The following is a 16,326-nucleotide window of genomic DNA, read 5'->3' as shown; positions in this document are numbered from 1 at the left end:
GCTTTCTTCTGACACGGCCTATTATATAGGTCCTGGATGGCAGGTAGCTTGGCCCAGTGATGTACTGGTCCATACGCACAACCGTCTGTTGTGCCTTACAGTCAGATGCCGAGCAGTTGCCATTCCAGGTGGTGATGCAACCGGTCAGGATGCTCTCGATGGTGCAACTGTAGAACTTTTTGAGGATCTGGGGACCCATGCCAAATCTGTTCAGTCTCCTGAGGGGGAAAAGGTTTTGTTGTGCCCACTTCACAACTGTCTTGGTGTGTTTGGACCATGATAGATCATTGGTGATGTGGACACCAAGAAACTTAAAACTCTCGACCGGCTCCACTACAGCCCTGTTGATGTTAATAGTGGCCCTGTTCGGCCCAACCTTTTCCTGTAGTCCACAATCAGCTCCTTTCTCTTGCTCACATTGAGGGAGACGTTGTTGTCCTGGCACCACATTGCCAGTTCTCTGACCTCCTCCCTATAGGCTGTCTCATGGGTGTCACATTCATGACACCCAGGTGAAAATAGCAAAACCAACTGGGAACTATATTAATTTGGGGAGGTCATAACACATATGAACATAACTTTCATGGACGTTTAGCTAGCATGCTGCTGTTAGCTCATTTGTCCTGGGAGATAAACATTGGGTTATTTTACCTGAAATGGATAAGATCTTTTTTTTGCTGGATCTTTGAAAGATTTTGACCTATTTTGATTAAAACAAAATCATGTGTTCTTTACCCCGACAATTCATCCATAGATAAAAGGGGAAACCTAGATAGTTCTTTGATTATTCTCGCCTCATTCATTCTTCTACTGTTGATTTTATATGGAGGTTGGCAACCAACTTTAAAGTGCATTACAGCCACCAACTGGACTAAAGTGTGGACCTCATTCATCTTCTTCTTATTTGAGATTTGGTTGGCGGATCGCATCCACCATTTAAGGGAAATACACCGCCATCTATTGTACTGGAATGTGATGCCAGTCACTGCCTACCTACATTACATTCTCTTCATTAGTCCTGTTCCTCTAAGAAAGGGAAATAGAGCCCTAGACACCACTTCCCTCTCCTTTCCTCCCCCCACTACACCACCCAAACCCCAACCCCATCCGGTCTGTCGAACCCTTTCACACAATCTCTCCCTATCTACATCATGCAGTTCACAAAATATCAACACATACTCCACCGTTTCCTCCAGTAAACACTCATCACACAGATCTGCTTGCACCTCTTACCTACTCTAACATTGAAACCTGGGATATACACCCCTGCGCCCACACTACCACTGACCAGATTCTTTCAAACATCTGTATATATCCTTAAAAACAAATAAACCAATTATCTATATATATCTCCACACCCCGTCTCACCTGATCGAACAGGAAGTCCATGATACAGTTATACAGACATCCCCCAATGCCTAATGTACTCAACTTGACCAACAACCCTTCCCTCCATATGGTATCGTAAGCTTTCTCAATGTCAAAACTTGTTCATCTTTCAATCACCCATGTGGGTATATGCTCATAAATAACCAATGAGTAGATGGGAGAGGCGGGACTTGCAGCTAGTCAATTATATAAAATAGAACAAGTTCTTGTGCCTGGCTACGCAGACCCTCGTGAGCAGTTTGGACAAAATGATTGAACATGTATACTGAACAGAAATATAAACGCATAATGCAACAATTTCAAAGATTTTTCTGAGTTACAGTTCATATAAGGAAATCAGTCAATTGAAATAAATTCATTCAGCCCTAATATATGGATTTCACATGACTGGGAATACAGATATGTATCTGTTCGTCATAGATACCTTAAAAGAAATAGGCCTCACAATGGGCCTCAGGTACTCGTCACGGTAGTTCTGTGAATTCAAATGACCATCGATAAATTGCAATTGTGTTCGCTGTCCGTAGTTTATGCCTGCCCATAACATAACCCCACCTCCACCATGGGGCACTTTGTTCACAACGTTGACATCAGCAAACCGCTCGCCCACACGACACCATACATGTGATCTGCAGTTGTGAGGCTGGTTGGACATACTGCCTTATTCTCTAAAACGAAGTTGGAGGTGGTTTATGGTAGAGAAATTAACATTAAATTAACTGTAAATTACCTGGTGGACATTCCTGCAGTCAGCATACCAATTGCACGCTCGCTCAAAACTTGAGACAGCTGTGGCATTGTTTTGTGTGACAAAACTGCACATTTTAGAGGGGCCTTTTATTGTCCCCCGCACAAGGTGCACCTGTGTAACGGTCATGCTGTTTGATCAGCTTCTTGATAATCCACACCTGTCAGGTGGATGGATTCAAAGGAGAAATGCTCACTAACAGGGATGTAAACACATTTATGCACAACATTTGAGAGAAATAAGCTTTTTATGCATATGGAACATTTCTGGGATCTTTTATTTCAGCTCATGAAACATGGGACTGTGACACTTAGTCACACAAATAAAGATTGAAGAGTAACAGGATTGAACAAGGATATGTATGTTTACATTTATTTTGCAAAGCTCACGCACGAGGCACAGGCCCTTTGGTCAGCAATTACGCTGTTATTTCTCTGCAAGTAAACTAGCATATGATTATATGTAATGGACTGGGCTTACATGGCATAGTCTTCTAATTATACAAGACCTACAGTTTGGTTGTTATTTGTGTGTGAATAATTAAGATCAAAGACTGAGGCATACAAGTTGAAGCAACTATTTTATTTCAAAATAAAAACGACTCACTTTTCACTTATATTCTTGTTCAACCCTGTTACTCTTCAATCTTTATTTGTGTGACTAAGTGTCACAGTCAATTCATTTAGTTGTATATACTATTGAGATACAGACAGATTATGGTGACTCTCCCTGTATGCTTGTGTAGCTCGTTCATTTATCAGATGCAAGTGAAATGACAGCATACATTTCACAAAACACTGTACTCTGGCCTTACAGCTACAAAGATATTATGTCACCAATACAACGATTTTGTGTATGTTCTATTCCTTGCCTTTACATTGACTTATAGAAACTGCCATGGGATAACACAAAATGATTCTACTCCCTAGCTGAATATTTCCTGGCAAGCAATATCAATAATCACATCATTCTCATCTGATTACTTTTACATGCAGAATCGTAGTCTTTTATCCCAGGTACATACAAAGGTAACCTGGTCCCCAGGCTCGAATTGCTGGCATCTCAACAGAGAGAGCAGACGGCTGGTGGGTGAGATAAATACAAGAGGTAAAGTGCAAGGATTCTAATACTGCAAGGCACACACTATTAATAGGATTGTCTCTGTCTAATAGTAAAAACAATTCCAAACACAAACATAATCGAGTACAAAATGTTTCTTTTTTTCATACATAGACAATACAAGTAAAACCTTGTCTACACTTTACAATAACCTGTAACATACTCCATACATTCTTATCTGCATTATATACATTAACCATCACGGCAGGTATGTACAGGGAAAACAAGCCATTACAAGCATACCCTCTATGTCTGGATAAATGTACATAAACAATCCTCATAATCATCCGCATAATCACCATGATAATAATGTAATATCGTGCTAATCTTATTATTCAATCTAATAAAGATGCAGGTCATAAAGGTTTGAATAGCACATTTTGTCTTCCAGGGCACAACTAAGCTGAATGATCAGCATTGACAAAAATGTCTCAGCCTTTATTGCACCCGCTCCTTCAGAAACTAATAGCCATTTTGTTGAATGTAAAACCATTTAAAAGGAAGATACGTTTTTTTTGTTTTGTTTCAGCCATGCAAAATATTGCACAACACAGCGGCTTTGGTTTGGAATATCTACGCAAAAAAGTACAGTAGTAAAAGATGAACCTAAAATAGAAATAATACATTATAAGAAGTAAATGTACAAAGGGTAACACTAGGTGGGACTGAGGATTGTGGTCTTGGATACAAAGGGGACACATAAAAGCGTAACACTGTCGTGCGTGCCAGGGTATTCCACATCTGTCACTTCAAATGATCCTGTCTCTGAGCCTCTTTTATACAGTAAAATGGAACATCAACAATAACCTTTGTTTCAGTCAGGATAGCTTGCCAAACTCTCAATATTTGCTCTCCTCAATGACAAGTAGAAAATGCAGAGTTTCCCAAACTTGGTCCCCGGGAACCCACGGGGTGCACGTTTTGGTTGTTTTCCCCTAGCACTACACAGCTGATTCAATTAATGAGCTAATCATCAAGCTTTGATCATCTGAATCAGCTGTGTAGTGTTAAGGCAAAAAACAAACAAGCATGCTCCTCTTAGAGTTTGGGAAACCCTGAGCGAAGGGGACTTTATTAAACGTATTGAATGCGTGTCATAGACCACAGGAATGTTACAAAAAAGGAGATCCCCGAGACATGACCACAGTATTCATTATCCACTTTGCCTCTTTGAGGATGTTAAAGTCCATAGCTCCTAGTGCTGCCTGCCTGTGCTGCTACATGATAGGGGGCAGACACTGGGACGACTCCTGGCACTCTCCGTCGGTGCCCACATCTAGCTGAGGCTTGATGATGATGTGCACGGGCCTCTCCACGCTCGCCTCGTGATTGGTGTCCCTGTTGACCTTGGCCACGCCCTCACACAACTGCTCCTCTGCTGACACTCCAATGGGACATAGTCGCTCAGCGGTCACCATCTTGCCCCCTGCCTTGGCGGAGAGGTCCCTCTTCAGCTTGTTGTTGCTATCGGACCCAATCTTCTCAGCTGCGATGTAAAATGGGAGGACATGGTGTTTCACACATACAAAATGATGTGGTTTAATCCATAAATTGATCTGACACATTGTGAAGATTGCTTTTAGAGAAAAAAGCAAGCGAGAGGCCTGGTCTTACCTGTCCTGTTAGTGACTACTTTGCGGTAAGTGGCCTTGTAGTTGTTTTCTGTGCTGCTCATGCTTTCACTGGGCTTCCTCATCATGGGTCGTGTTTTGGGCCTGAGCTTGTTGAGATGGGCCTCCTGGATCCACTCATGCTGCATCGCCTCATCTGGTGTCATACGTTTGGTTGGATCCCACCTAGATAGCACAGGAATACACAGTGAGTGTGGGTGGAGAAGATGGAGCAAACTACCAGAAATCTCATGACAACAGTAACACTGCTATTCACGACGGTGTCACCATAGCGTAATAAGCCTGTGCTGAGTGCTAGATTTCTAGTGTGTTGGTGTTGACATACATGAGGCAGCGTCGAAGGAAGTCCAGGAACAGAGGATCATTGGTTTTCAACACACTGGCCAGGTCTTTGGAATTGGGTCGTCTCTTCTTCCCTTTGCTGTTTGTGATGTTTCTGGGGTTTCCTTTAGAGTCTGCAACAAGTCATCAAACACACCAGTTAGAGACTTACCAAACCTCATGCTTCAAACACAACCCAGAGATTCATCTGATTAATCCTAGACATAATCCTTTGTTAAAATGTTTTATTGCTTGCATTGTATACGTCTATACGGCTGCGTTTAAACAGGAAGCCCAATTCAGATTTTTCTTCTCACTAATTGGATTTTTGACCAATCAGATTTGAAAAGATCTGATGTGATTTGTCAAAAGACCAATTAGTGGAAAAAATATCAGAATTAGGCTGCCTATCTAAACGCAGCCTACCTTATTTATCTGAGCTAAAGAAACACATTTTTACTGTACCAACCACAGAAAGTTCTTACCGAAAAACAATCTTTTCCTGGATGCTGTCTGCACAAAATCAGTGGGAGGCATACCGAATACCTAAGAAATAAAATAACAGAAGGTTCTTGAATGGTGATGGATAAATGGATTGCTAAAAACTGTGTGTCTGCAGGTGGCTGGTTGTGTACCTCCATGATGCAGGCGATCTGCTCCACCTCGCTCTCCCCAGGGAAGAGCGGGAAGCCGGTGTAGAGCTCAGCCATGATGCAGCCCAGGCTCCACATGTCGATGGCCATGCTGTAGGGGTGGCCCAGAATCACCTCTGGGGAGCGGTAGAAACGACTCTGGATGTATGTGTAGACTACAATGGCAGGCAAGGAGAAGAAGAGGGAGAGAACAGTGTTTATGTTCAAATTTGGCTACTGTATATGAGTGCGGTGGCTTTGGAGCTTTAAATATCAGACTTATACCAAGTGTAACAGGTATTTAAATCAGGTGAGACACTCACCTCTCTGCTGCTCATAACAGCTGGACCCAAAGTCCACCACCTTGATATTTCCTTGTCCTTTCTGTGACAGAAGGATGTTCTCCTTTTGTGAAAAAGAGAAGCAACGCTCATTTTCCAAGTAACCAATCAAAGTGCAGCCCAATTCATTTTCTTTATAGAGCACTGGTACTGTGCATTAGCATATCTGACTCATCAGCCAAATATTATTTGTGTTATTACTCTATGCAGAGCCGATACAGTATGTCTGAGGAACCTTACCGGTTTGAGGTCACAGTGAATGATCTTCTCCTTATGCAGCATCTGCAGGCACTTGAGCAGGGAGTGGGTGAAACGGCGAATCAGGGCCAGACTGAAGCCCTGGAAGTTGTTCTTCTTGATCAGTTCATAAAGGTTGACTCTATAAGAAGACGCAAAGACACAATCATTTAAAGACCTGGTAGAACGATAAACACAGCTTTCTGCCACTAGTCTCAGTTCTCTCTTCTTTCTCTTTTTCCCACACTTGCACGTGGCCTCAAACGTTACAGTTTATTAGTCCTCTAGAGGGCAGCACTTCAGTGTTTTTTTTTTCATGCTATGGCTCTGTTGAATCTAGCAGGACCGTGCAGTTTAGTATAGAAACTGAAGAGAACATGCTATATCAGATTACTGAACATTCTAGAATGTCTTAACATTAAGAAGAGAGACTTAAGAAGAGAGATATTCCTGGTATATTTTTCAGTACTTATGGGAAGCCCAAACTTCTCTGGCCAGTGTAACTGGAGCCTTCACACCCCGAGCAGGCAGAGGATAGAGATAGGGCCCTAATCAAGGCATTAACTAAGGGGTTGGGTGACTGTAACGCTAGACAGGGCAAGGTGGCAGTCTACGACGTTTACTAAAGGTCAGCCAGACTGGTATAGAAGGGTTGTTCCACTAAATTAGTCCCTCCGATATTTTAGGTTGAAATTGTGCACAAATATTGAATTGTAAAAGCCTGATATATTAAATTAAGTGCCCTTAATTATAGACCACAAGAAAAATTCAATACATCTGTTTTTTTTATATGAATAAAGGCTTGCTAAAGTGCCACAATTCTGCATTTTGACATGTCCCTCTGTGACCTCTAGGAAGATTTTAAACCACCCACTTAACCCCAACATTTCTACAAGTTTTCACCATCATTGTAAAGCCCTCGTTATTTTGTTGCTTTGCCAATGTAAATTCTGAAGATGATTTATTTCACGTGATTTAGTGATTCATTTTAAGGTCGAATAAAAACCTCTCTCATTTTAAGGCCAACCCTGTTACGTGAACTGAACTCTTGTGTCACGTTCTGACCTTAGCTCCTTTGTTTTTGTATTTGTTTTAGTATGGTCAGGGCGTGAGTTGGGGTGGGCAGTCTATGTTTGTTTTTCTATGTTGGTTTTTGAGCTCGGCCTAGTATGGTTCTCAATCAGAGGCAGTTGTCAATTGTTGTCCCTGATTGAGAATCAAACTTAGGTAGCCTGGGTTTCAGTTTTGGGTTGTGGGTGTTTGTCTTCCGTGTCAGTGTTTGTCGCCACGCTGGACTGTTTCATTCATTTCACGTTTATTGTTTTGTATTTCGTAGTGTTCAGTTTATGTTTTAAAGTAAACATTGTGGACACTTACCACTCTGCGTTTTGGTCCTCCGATCCTTCTGGCTTCTCCTCCTCAGAAGAGGAGGACGAGGTTCGTAACATCTCGTTTTTATATGGTTACACTATTCATATTGAAATAATTACACTTAAAAAGGTACTCAATTGGTGGAATGACCCAGAAGACTATCTTGTCTCCGAGGGAACCTACGGCTAGGTTGTTTGAAGCAGATTGTTCTAGGTGGGAAGCTCACTTGGTAGTGCTCAAGTAGTGCAGCACATGGAGTGACTAGTGATAAGCGAGCTGTGTATGTGATAGGGGAGTTCAGGGCTTAAGTCTTGTTGTTGTGCCCTGGGAGAGGTGCCCAACCTTCAATACCTTTGAGTAACACATTCATTATTCAGGATTTAATTTATCTTCTACCGGGACTATTTTGATCGTATTTGCGCATGTGTGTGTGTCAGGGCTGGGGTCAGTTCAAGAAGTGATTTTAATTTCAAATTAAAAAATGGAAAACATTTGAAATAAATATCTTCTACTTCTCCGTTTATTGAAAAATCATTGCAAATAGATGCCCCTTTATTCAAATGTTGAATTGCATTTCAAGTTTATTTTGTGAATAGACTGCCTTCAATTCAAATTGACCCCAGCCCTGGTGTGTGTGTGTGTGTGTGTGTGTGTGTGTGTGTGTGTGTGTGTGTGTGTGTGTGTGTGTGTGTGTGTGTGTGTGATCGCTTTAATCACAGCCTAATTCCAGTTGTCTTATAATAGTGTTACACACACTACACTCACCCTAGCAGCTCGAAGGAGATGCAGAGATGGTTGCGGAAGTAGAAGTATTCTTTCATATGGATGACGTTGTGGCACTTTTCCCTGTCTTTCCTCCTCACAGCATCCAGGATCTTCAGTTCCACTAGGGCCTGGTGGTGAAACCTGAAGTCCAATAAGAGTTAGTCAGGTCATATCTCCATTCTGGATTTAACCATTCAAAACAGTATGAAAGCCCAACAAAAACAATATAATATGAATCACAGTGACAGATTTTGACTGACAAGCTTTAGTTTTGCAGTGACCATGGAAAATCTTTCAGCCAATATTTTTCAATTCCAATTTTAATGTCCTTTGACGTGAGAAATTATGACAGCTGTAAAGAAGGGAAAAGCTCCTCTCCTCTCCCAGGAGAAACAAGAATTTTGAGAGAGGGCTTTGCTCAAGACTTGGCCACAGTGGCGAGACCAAGGCAGCCCTAAGGCATTCAGCGCCTATTTTGTTTTCTGCATTATTGAAGGGCAGTAAGCACTGATGACATCTGCATCAATTAAAGTCAAAGAGGAGAAGGGGGAGTTCTATTGACACAGAGCTTTGGATCACCTGAGAGAAGCAATAGCAAGGAGACCCCTTTGGACCTCCCCGTGAAAAGGTCACGAAGAGATCCATGTTTAATGACCTCACACAAGAAGGTCAGTTTCAGAGTCTTTGAGCACTGGATGCACATTCAAAAGCCAAATGTTTTGTTTCTACCTTTTCTTGTTGCGAATGACCTTGATGGCAACCAGTTCTTGGGTCTTGTGGTCCAGACATTTCAGGACCTGTCCAAAGGATCCCTTCCCAATTACCTCCAACACCTCAAAGCGGAAGCCAATGTGGTCGTGTAGAACCTGGATACGGGACAGACAGCACATTCAATAGGATGTTTTTGGTGTACTGTGTGTGTGTATGGTATGTTGGACAATATTTTTTAAATACAAGAGCTTCATTGTATGTATGTTCTTAATTAGTAGTTCATGATACAGTAGAATGACATCCTTTAATGATGATTGTTTGTAATGACTACATAAGGAACATTTTCCCTACTACTTCCAGTGCCAAACACTAGTTCTGGTCATGAGTCTAAACAATCCTCACAGTGCATTGGACTGCTATTCTTGTGCCTTAATGTCAATTCAAAGACGTTTACCTTGAAGTTGAGAGAGAGCTCACAGCATAATGTCTTGCAAATAAACAAAAATACTCCTCCTTACCTTAAGGAACCACAATAATATTTATGCATTTTTTATTTAACCTTTATTTTGACAGGGAGTCATGCTGAGACCAAGATCGCTTTCACATATGGGCCATGTATATACATCAATAGACATCAAACACATCAATATACTGTACACATCAATTTACACATCAATATTCACATCAATACACAAAACACAATCATAGAAAATAAACTCATGCTTATGAGAAACATGTATTCAAATCCTTGTTGAAATGTTACCTTGTTGTAACTGCCGTGCTCGTCGTCGTAGCCTGCGTTCTGAGGAATCCCGTGAGAGCCCTCAAACTTCTTGGTCTCCAGACCCAGGAACCAGATCTCTGAGTAGTCCATGATCTCCTCCTGCTCAAACTCTGTCAGACGCCCCTGGAAGTGCCTCAGTGCCTCTGTGGGAGACATGGGCAGCCTCTGTCCCTCATAAAGCTTCTTCTCCTCCAGCTTGTTGCTGAGGCCCTTGGTGGTGATAGAGTCAGACAGGTTCTCCACGGAGGAGCCGAACCGCATGGGGAACTGGGAGGACGGATTTGATCTCTCATCCTGCCAATCACAAAAGGACAGAAGAGGTCAGCTGATCTGTTCTCACAACACTTTGGCACTATCACTTAGCCTAACCCTGATGAAACGGGTCTCAATTCCTTTTACATTGCTGGGAGCGATACATGTCAGATACAGCTCAGAGCACAGGAGGCTGGTGGCACCTTAATTGGGGAGAACCGCCTCGTGGTAACGGCTGGAGCGGAATCAGTGGAATGGTATCAAATACATAAAACACATGGTTTCCATGTGTTTGATGCCATTTCATTTGCTCTGTTGTTATGAGCTGTTCCCTCTGGGGCTCAGAGGGTTCATCTGAAGATGTATAAACTATCAAGGACTTATTATTTACATGTGCATTTACAATTGACAACTGGAGTCAAGTGATCTACTGTTGGAGGCCAACAGTATAGTGTGACACAGTGTGAAATGTAGCCTCACCTGGTGTGTCTGGTAGTTGCTCTGCACCCCCTTGTTGACGATGTGGGGCAGGATGCTATCGGACTGCTGGTGGTGGAGTTTGGCATTGCTGACAACCACCTGTATCACTGGGGGCTCCAGATGGGGCAAGGTCCCCTCCGAGTTAAACTTCTACAGGAGAGAGAAAAAGGTTCAAATAAAGGAAGTTTTTTTTGAAACATGCAGATGAAAACAGTAAAAGTGCAATAACATATTGTATCGTTGTAACGAGTCTTGCTTGCCAGACTCATGGCGCTCTAACCCCAGCGGTGTCAGAATTACAGCGGCTGTGGGAAGAGACTATGTGATCACATACTCTATGGCCAAGGTTTGGAGGGGAGAGGGAGTTGGAGCAAAAATAAAGGGAGGGATAGAGGGAGAGATCTGCTCTGGCCATTTTAAATGTGGTGGCTCAGGTAACCAGGACCCCCAGGGTTGAGGGTGGAATTACTGAGCAGGGTGAGAGTGAGTCAGGGACAAAACATTGGAGACTGGGCCCTGACAGACCGCGTCAGCACTATCTGCTGCTGTGGGGGAGCTGAACTGGAGCAGGCCTTTCTCTAGCTGACATCCTGCTTGCTGTAGGAGCAGGTTTACATGTGTCACTGGCTGCCTTGCAGGCATAGCCAAGCTAATGATGGGGAAAGGAGACCTCTAACCTAGACTGCAACAAGGGCAGAGATCATGAGTTTAATCAGAAAATCATAAAAATGATGCATGCCGGTAACATATTTAATGACTTCCTACACGGTAATGACTGTATCAGCCTGTATGAATAATGTAAATACATTGATGTTATGATAGACAGTTATTGTAAATTGGAACCGGTAGTCATATATCCCTTTGCTTTGGTTACAGCAAGTACAGCAGCCCAAAACAACAGGTTGAAAAGTGCACCCTAATCTTTACATAGCGGTGATATTTAATCACACGTGCACAGGCTGCTGCAGTAGCGGCCAACTTGGTCATGACGCATTGAGACACAGGCTGCTGCAGTAGCTGCCAACTTGGTCATGACGCATAAAGACACAGGCTGCTGCAGTAGCTGCCAACTTGGTCATGACGCATAGAGACAGGCTGTTGCAGTAGCTGCCAACTTGGTCATGACGCATTGAGACACAGGCTGCTGCAGTAGCGGCCAACTTGGTCATGACGCATTGAGACACAGGCTGCTGCAGTAGCGGCCAACTTGGTCATGACGCATTGAGACACAGGCTGCTGCAGTAGCTGCCAACTTGGTCATGACGCATAGAGACAGGCTGCTGCAGTAGCTGCCAACTTGGTCATGACGCATAGAGACAGGCTGCTGCAGTAGCTGCCAACTTGGTCATGACGCATAGAGACACAGGCTGCTGCAGTAGCTGCCAACTTGGTCATGACGCATTGAGACACAGGCTGCTGCAGTAGCGGCCAACTTGGTCATGACGCATTGAGACACAGGCTGCTGCAGTAGCTGCCAACTTGGTCATGACGCATTGAGACACAGGCTGCTGCAGTAGCTGCCAACTTGTTTATGACGCATAGAGACAGGCTGCTGCAGTAGCTGCCAACTTGGTCATGACGCATAGAGACACAGGCTGCTGCAGTAGCTGCCAACTTGGTCATGACGCATAGAGACAGGCTGTTGCAGTAGCTGCCAACTTGGTCATGACGCATTGAGACACAGGCTGCTGCAGTAGCGGCCAACTTGGTCATGACGCATTGAGACACAGGCTGCTGCAGTAGCGGCCAACTTGGTCATGACGCATTGAGACACAGGCTGCTGCAGTAGCTGCCAACTTGTTCATGACGCATAGAGACAGGCTGCTGCAGTAGCTGCCAACTTGGTCATGACGGATAGAGACACAGGCTGCTGCAGTAGCTGCCAACTTGGTCATGACACATAGAGACAGGCTGTTGCAGTAGCTGCCAACTTGGTCATGACGCATTGAGACACAGGCTGCTGCAGTAGCGGCCAACTTGGTCATGACGCATTGAGACACAGGCTGCTGCAGTAGCGGCCAACTTGTTCATGACGCATTGAGACACAGGCTGCTGCAGTAGTGGCCAACTTGGTCTTGACGCATAGAGACACAGGCTAAATATAGGTCCAAGCACCTGCCATAACAAGCACATGGATGCAAATAGAGTATCATGCTTATGCACAACTGGATTCAAGCTGACTAGACTACTACTCTGTGTTCTTAAACACATCCAGGTCTGACAGTGAGCAGCACCATGATTTTATCCCTTGGGAGTGGTTACGAGGTAGTTGCTCCATATATTCTGTGTACTCCAGTGCCCTCCAGTAGCAAGAGCCTAGCTAGGGTAATGAGTTTTGGTGGAGTGAAAGGGGAGGGCATAGCACAGACAAAAATATACAGGATTGAAAGAGTGGGTCTGCAGGTGCTCAAATGCTCCGCAGGTCAGGGGTCACCTGTGAGTAAAGGCTCACCTGTAAATAGGGCCGGTTGGTTGCCTGTTGGGTCTGGAGTCTGTGTGAGTGGGGGAAGGCCTCTGGTTTTGAAGACTGTGGAGGAATATGGGAGACTTGGCTAAACATTACATTTACACACAAAACTCGCTTCTATATACCTCTTTAAGTCAGTGAGGGGGCGGCGATGGATACAGCATTGCCAAGGGAATCTCTCTAAAATCAGATTCAGTTTTGTTAAATAGATTCAATATGACTCATAACAAGTCATTGAGGTCATTCATCTGAATTATAAATCACGTATTGTTTTGAATTATAAATAACGTATTTTTTTGTATCCGAAACTGATTCACTTCAAAGCATCTCTTTGAATGAGGAGAATAAACAGCCTGGTTGTTGCTGGTGGGACTGAAAGTCCCAGCACAGTGGTGGGTCCCACAGATATAAACAGCCAGTGGGCAGTGAAGTAGGATTATTACCACTCAAGCAAAGATGATGCACACTCCCTGAAATTAGAGTATTTTATGCAAGTCACTACCACAGTAACATTGGTCTCTTTATCACTCAGTTTTTTCACAACCTGCAATCCTTTCCTGGAGCATTGGCTCTGATGTTCTATGAAGAGTGTAAGGGTGTGGTAATGGAGAGGAGAGCTGAGGGCTTGTTGATCGTGGACTTCATTTCTCAAAGCACAATTCAGTCTGGTGCCAGGCTATATATGAGCCACTGCGATTCTATTAGTTCTGGTGCAACATTGTCAGCATAGCTGTGCTAACGCGTGCCTTAATCAGAGGGGAGCATGTCAACTAACAGTGTGTTGAAAGACTGAGAGACACCGTATGGGTGGACTAAAACCTCCAGGCCAGATTGGCACAGGCTAAATTCAGAGAGCCCGAGAGGGCATGGGCAACGGTTGGCTGGGTACTTGGGTAGCAGAGCAGATTTATGATTGAACTTGATCTAGACCTACAGTAACACTATACCTTTTCACGAGTTCACTAAACAGATATCTCTTCCATCCATATGCTCAATATTCTTACTGACCCAGTTGGGTTCCTTTGCGAGAATATGATAGTATTTTGATTCCCATGCATACAGACCCAGGGCCATGTATAAAAGGATAAGGCACGGTTTCTGGGGTGGATTTAGAGTAGAAGGACAATAGTGCCCACGCCATTGGCTGTTTGGAATCTGAGTTCAAGGCAGCAAACACACATTCAGATATTAATGCAGGATGCACACATAACACAACCTTGGCTGCCCCCTGGGAGGTTTGTGAGAGTGAGGGTTGTACTGCGATGTGGGTCGAAGCTACCCCATTAATTGGCTGCAGTGCACATCTTACTGGATACTGGAAAGGTCCTTGAAAGGGATCACAGTATTCCAAATACACTACATGACCAAAAGTATGTGGACACCTGCTCGTTGAACATCTAATTCCAAAATCATGGTCATTTATATGGAGTTTGTCCCCTTTTGCTGCTACAACAGCCTCCACTCTTCTGGGAAGGCGTTCCACTAGATGTTGGAACATTGCTGCAGGGACTTGCTTCCATTCAGCCACAAGAGCATTAATGAGGTCGGACACTGATGTTAGGTGATTAGGCCTTTGCTCGCAGTCGGCGTTAAAATTCATCCCAAAGGTGTTTGATAGGGTTCAGGTCAGGGCTCTGTGCAGGCCAGTCAAGTTATTTCTGTTTGGACTTGCTTTGTAACGTTAAGATTTCCCTTCACTGGAATTAAGGGGCCTAGAAAACCATGAAAAACAGCCCCAGACCATTATTACTCTTCCACCAAACTTTACAGTTGACACTAGACATTGGGGCAGGTAGCGTTCTCCTGGTATCCGCCAAACCCACATTTGTCCGTCGAACTGCCAGATGGTGAAGCGGGATTAATCTCTCCAGAGAATACGTTTTCACTGCTGCAGAGTCCAATGGCGGCAAGCTTTACATCACTCCAGCCGAAGCTTGGTATTGCTCATCTTAGCCTTGTGTGCGTGCGGCTGCTCGGCCATGGAAACCCATTTCATGAAGCTCCAGACAAACAGTTCTTGTGCTTCCAGAGGCAGTTTGGAACTCTGTAGTGAGTGTTGCAACTGAGGACAGATTAGTTTTATGCACTACGGACCTCAGCACCTGGTGGCAACTGAAAGCTCCCATTCTGTGAGCTCGTGCAGCCTACCACTTCGCGGCTGAGCCGTTGTTGCTCCTAGATGTTTCCACTTCACAATAACAGTACTTATAGTTGACATAGGGCAGCTTCAGCAGGGCGAACTGACTTGTTGGAAAGGTGGCATCCTATGACTGCGCCATGTTGAAAGTCACTGAGTTCTTCAGTTGATTTTTTTATTGCACCTTTATTTAACCAGGTAGGCTAGTTGAGAACAAGTTCTCATTTACAACTGCGACCTGGCCAAGATAAAGCAAAGCAGTTCGACACATGCAACAACACAGAGTTCCACATTGAATAAACAAACATACAGTACAGTCAATAATAAAGTAGAAAAAAGTATATATACAGTGTGTGCAAATGAGGTAAGATAAGAGAGGTAAGGCAATAAATAGCCCATAGTGGCGAGGTAATTACGATATAGCAATTAAACACTGGAGTGATAAATGTGCAGAAGATGAATGTGCAAGTAGAGATACTGGGGTGCAAAGGAGCAAAATAAATAAATAAATACAGTATGGGGAATTGGCTTTGGGGGTGACCTGAGAAATATACCTGCTGGAGCGCGTGCTGTGGGTGGGTGTTGCTATGGTGACCAGTGAACTGAGATAAGGCGGGGCTTTACCTAGCAAAGACTTGTAGATGACCTGGAGCCAGTGGGTTTGGCGACGAGTATGAAGTGAGGGCCAGCCAACGAGAGCGTACAGGTCGTAGTGGTGGGTAGTATATGGCGCTTTGGTGACAAATCGGATGGCAATGTGATAGACTGCATCCAATTTGTTGAGTAGAGTATTGGAGGTTATTTTGTAAATCACATCGCCGAAGTCGAGGATCGGTAGGATAGTCAGTTTTATGAGGGTATGTTTGGCAGCATGAGTGAAGGATGCTTTGTTGCAAAATAGGAAGCTGATTCTAGATTTAATTTTGGAGATGCTTAACGTG

At 43.8% G+C, this 16,326-nt stretch overlaps 1 protein-coding gene across 3 annotated transcripts in view; it reads right to left on the bottom strand.

The window, feature by feature from the left end:
- Positions 1–2,417: 2,417 nt before the first annotated feature.
- The window catches only part of LOC135524190 (dual specificity tyrosine-phosphorylation-regulated kinase 4-like), a 32,264-nt gene continuing 18,355 nt past the window's right edge, over positions 2,418–16,326 (bottom strand). For all 3 annotated transcript variants that reach the window (XM_064951497.1, XM_064951496.1, XM_064951498.1), the window contains 12 exons: positions 13,234–13,308; positions 10,782–10,931; positions 10,029–10,343; positions 9,284–9,420; positions 8,555–8,695; positions 6,422–6,560; positions 6,164–6,245; positions 5,844–6,016; positions 5,694–5,754; positions 5,213–5,342; positions 4,871–5,052; positions 2,418–4,742 (listed from right to left, as the gene is read on the bottom strand). In XM_064951497.1, coding sequence (XP_064807569.1) covers positions 4,474–4,742; positions 4,871–5,052; positions 5,213–5,342; positions 5,694–5,754; positions 5,844–6,016; positions 6,164–6,245; positions 6,422–6,560; positions 8,555–8,695; positions 9,284–9,420; positions 10,029–10,343; positions 10,782–10,931; positions 13,234–13,308 — 1,854 coding nt within the window. In that variant the 3' untranslated portion in view covers positions 2,418–4,473. The remainder of the gene's footprint in view (positions 4,743–4,870; positions 5,053–5,212; positions 5,343–5,693; positions 5,755–5,843; positions 6,017–6,163; positions 6,246–6,421; positions 6,561–8,554; positions 8,696–9,283; positions 9,421–10,028; positions 10,344–10,781; positions 10,932–13,233; positions 13,309–16,326) is intronic.

This window comes from Oncorhynchus masou, chromosome 31 (assembly GCF_036934945.1).
Source record: "Oncorhynchus masou masou isolate Uvic2021 chromosome 31, UVic_Omas_1.1, whole genome shotgun sequence".
Classification (NCBI taxonomy): domain Eukaryota; kingdom Metazoa; phylum Chordata; class Actinopteri; order Salmoniformes; family Salmonidae; genus Oncorhynchus; species Oncorhynchus masou.
Note: the sequence above shows the minus strand (reverse complement) of the source record. Positions and strands in the feature narration are given on the sequence as shown.